This window comes from Vicia villosa, linkage group LG5 (assembly GCF_029867415.1).
Source record: "Vicia villosa cultivar HV-30 ecotype Madison, WI linkage group LG5, Vvil1.0, whole genome shotgun sequence".
Lineage (NCBI taxonomy): Eukaryota > Viridiplantae > Streptophyta > Magnoliopsida > Fabales > Fabaceae > Vicia > Vicia villosa.
Window position 1 is genome coordinate 144,494,712 of NC_081184.1, and position 2,072 is coordinate 144,496,783.

A 2,072-nucleotide genomic window follows, 5' to 3' on the forward strand; every position below is an offset into this window, starting at 1 on the left:
GTGTGGCAGTCTTATGTTAATGTAAATCTAAGATAAATAGAAGAAAAAAAACCTAAATTCTTTTTAAATTAAAAGGACATAATTAAGTAGTTGAGAATTAATGTCTCTTTATACTTTAAAAATGAAAAGACGTAACTTTTGAGATAGAGAGATGTATGAAATAATGAAGAATTTGAAGGGTGAAAGTAAGAACAAAAAATAATATAGGATGAGAGAGAAAGAGAGAAAGAAGCATAAATAAAGAGATGACAAAAAAGTAGAGCTACCTACCTACCCAATGAAAGGAAACAGAAACACAAACACAAACACAGCACAAACTTAATTGTAACCACTCGTCTTTTCTCACCAACTCGGTCAATCACTTTTGAGAAAAAGAAGCTCTCCGAGTCAATTGCATTTGCACCTCTCTCTCTCTTTCTCTCTCCACAACCTCCCATTTATATTCTCTTCTTCTACCTTCCTTTGTCTCCTCTCTCTCTACACTTACCACACTCTCTCTCTCATCTCTTCAGAACAACCATGGCTAGATCTCCCTGTTGTGAAAAACAACACACTAATAAAGGCGCTTGGTCCAAGGAAGAAGATGAACGGTTAATAAAATACATCAAAACTCACGGTGAAGGTTGTTGGCGTTCTCTTCCCAAAGCCGCTGGTAATTTATCATCACGTTTAACTATTTCATCATTTCCTAAATCATTAATTTAATTACTTAATTATTTAATTAATTATAGCATCTTTATTACACTACTAAACAGGCTTGGCTCGTTGCGGAAAAAGTTGCAGACTTAGATGGATAAATTACCTCCGACCTGATCTTAAAAGAGGAAACTTCACTCGCGAAGAAGATGAACTTATCATTCGTCTCCACAACGAAGTTGGTAACAAGTATGTATTGTATTTGTTTTGTTCATAAATCATAATTATAATTCATATATTCAATTTTAGGTTTAAGTTTTATGTAATTATAATAGTCTTATGGTTAATAAAAATTTTATTTGTTTTCTCAGATGGTCTCAAATTGCTCAACAATTGAAGGGAAGAACCGATAATGAGATAAAGAATTACTGGAATACACACATCAAGCGGAAACTCTACGGCCGTGGAGTTGATCCTTCAACACATAAACCACTCAAACCCGCCTCCGCTTCCGCCTCTGCCGCCGCGGGTGGTAGTACTTCCTCAACAACCACTGCATCTGCAATTGCTCTTCCAACAAATCTTATCAACAAACCGGCAGTTATTCCTGTGGTCCCCACAACCAGTGGCAGTAGCGTAAGCCACAAGAGCTTGAATACTAAAAGCGTGTTTCCGGTACTCAGTTTCAATGGCGGATTGAATAAAAAGTTAGTTGTAACTGATTCTGGTTACGGCGGTCTGGATAAAAAGTTAGTTGTAACTGATTCTGGTTACGGCGGTGTTGAGGATTCAGTTTCAAACAGTAGCAGTGGTGTAACCGTAGAGGAACCATCTCTACCTTATCCTCCTCAAATAAACTTGGAACTTTCACTGGCTCCACCATTTCAACAGCCACAAGCGTTGGCAGTGGCACCACAAGGTGTGTGTCTTTGTACACAAGCTATAGGGTTACATGGTAACGGTTCTTGTTGCTGCATGAATTCAAGGGCTATGATTGGTGTTTCTGCGGCGGCTCCACCTTCTGCAACCACGGGCACCGGCAACGATTTTTTTAGATTTTTCGGAGCCGGGTTTATCAAGTTTTGATTGGGGAATTTGGAACCTTAGAAGTAATTTAGACTTAATCTTATCTTTTTGTGTTAATTATTATCATAGCAGAGTTGTTAACGTTCTGACCAACGTCAACGACAAAGAACAGTAGAATCGAATTTCGAAACTTTTCGGAAATTTTCGTATTATTTTTATCATTTAATTATATGCTATAGTTGACTGTGGAACAGAGATTTGAACCAATATTTTCATATTTTGGCCTAAAATTTTGGGTTTTTTTATTTTATTTATTTCTATCTTTTGATTTCTCAATATGGTTTTATTTATGCTTGTTAATGAGAGAGTCATAGAGATATAAAATCAATGTTGAATTTCCACTTTGGTAG

The 2,072-nt window shown here is 36.5% G+C and overlaps 1 protein-coding gene across 1 annotated transcript; it reads left to right on the forward strand.

Moving 5' to 3' along the window:
• The first annotated feature begins 254 nt into the window (after window positions 1–254).
• LOC131602940 (myb-related protein 330-like) lies at window positions 255–1,790 on the forward strand. The gene is made up of 3 exons (XM_058875166.1): window positions 255–652; window positions 756–885; window positions 1,008–1,790. The coding sequence occupies exons 1-3, from the start codon at window positions 520–522 to the stop codon at window positions 1,720–1,722; spliced, it is 978 nt and encodes a 325-aa protein (XP_058731149.1). The 5' UTR covers window positions 255–519; the 3' UTR covers window positions 1,723–1,790.
• Window positions 1,791–2,072: the final 282 nt, after the last annotated feature.

Bases quoted from the DNA above. Each gene is read 5' to 3' on its own strand.
- LOC131602940 (XM_058875166.1), top strand. From the start codon at position 520: ATGGCTAGATCTCCCTGTTGTGAAAAACAACACACTAATAAAGGCGCT. The intron at 653-755 runs GTAATTTATCAT...ACTACTAAACAG, and splicing joins TTCTCTTCCCAAAGCCGCTG to GCTTGGCTCGTTGCGGAAAA. The intron at 886-1,007 runs GTATGTATTGTA...TTGTTTTCTCAG, and splicing joins CACAACGAAGTTGGTAACAA to ATGGTCTCAAATTGCTCAAC.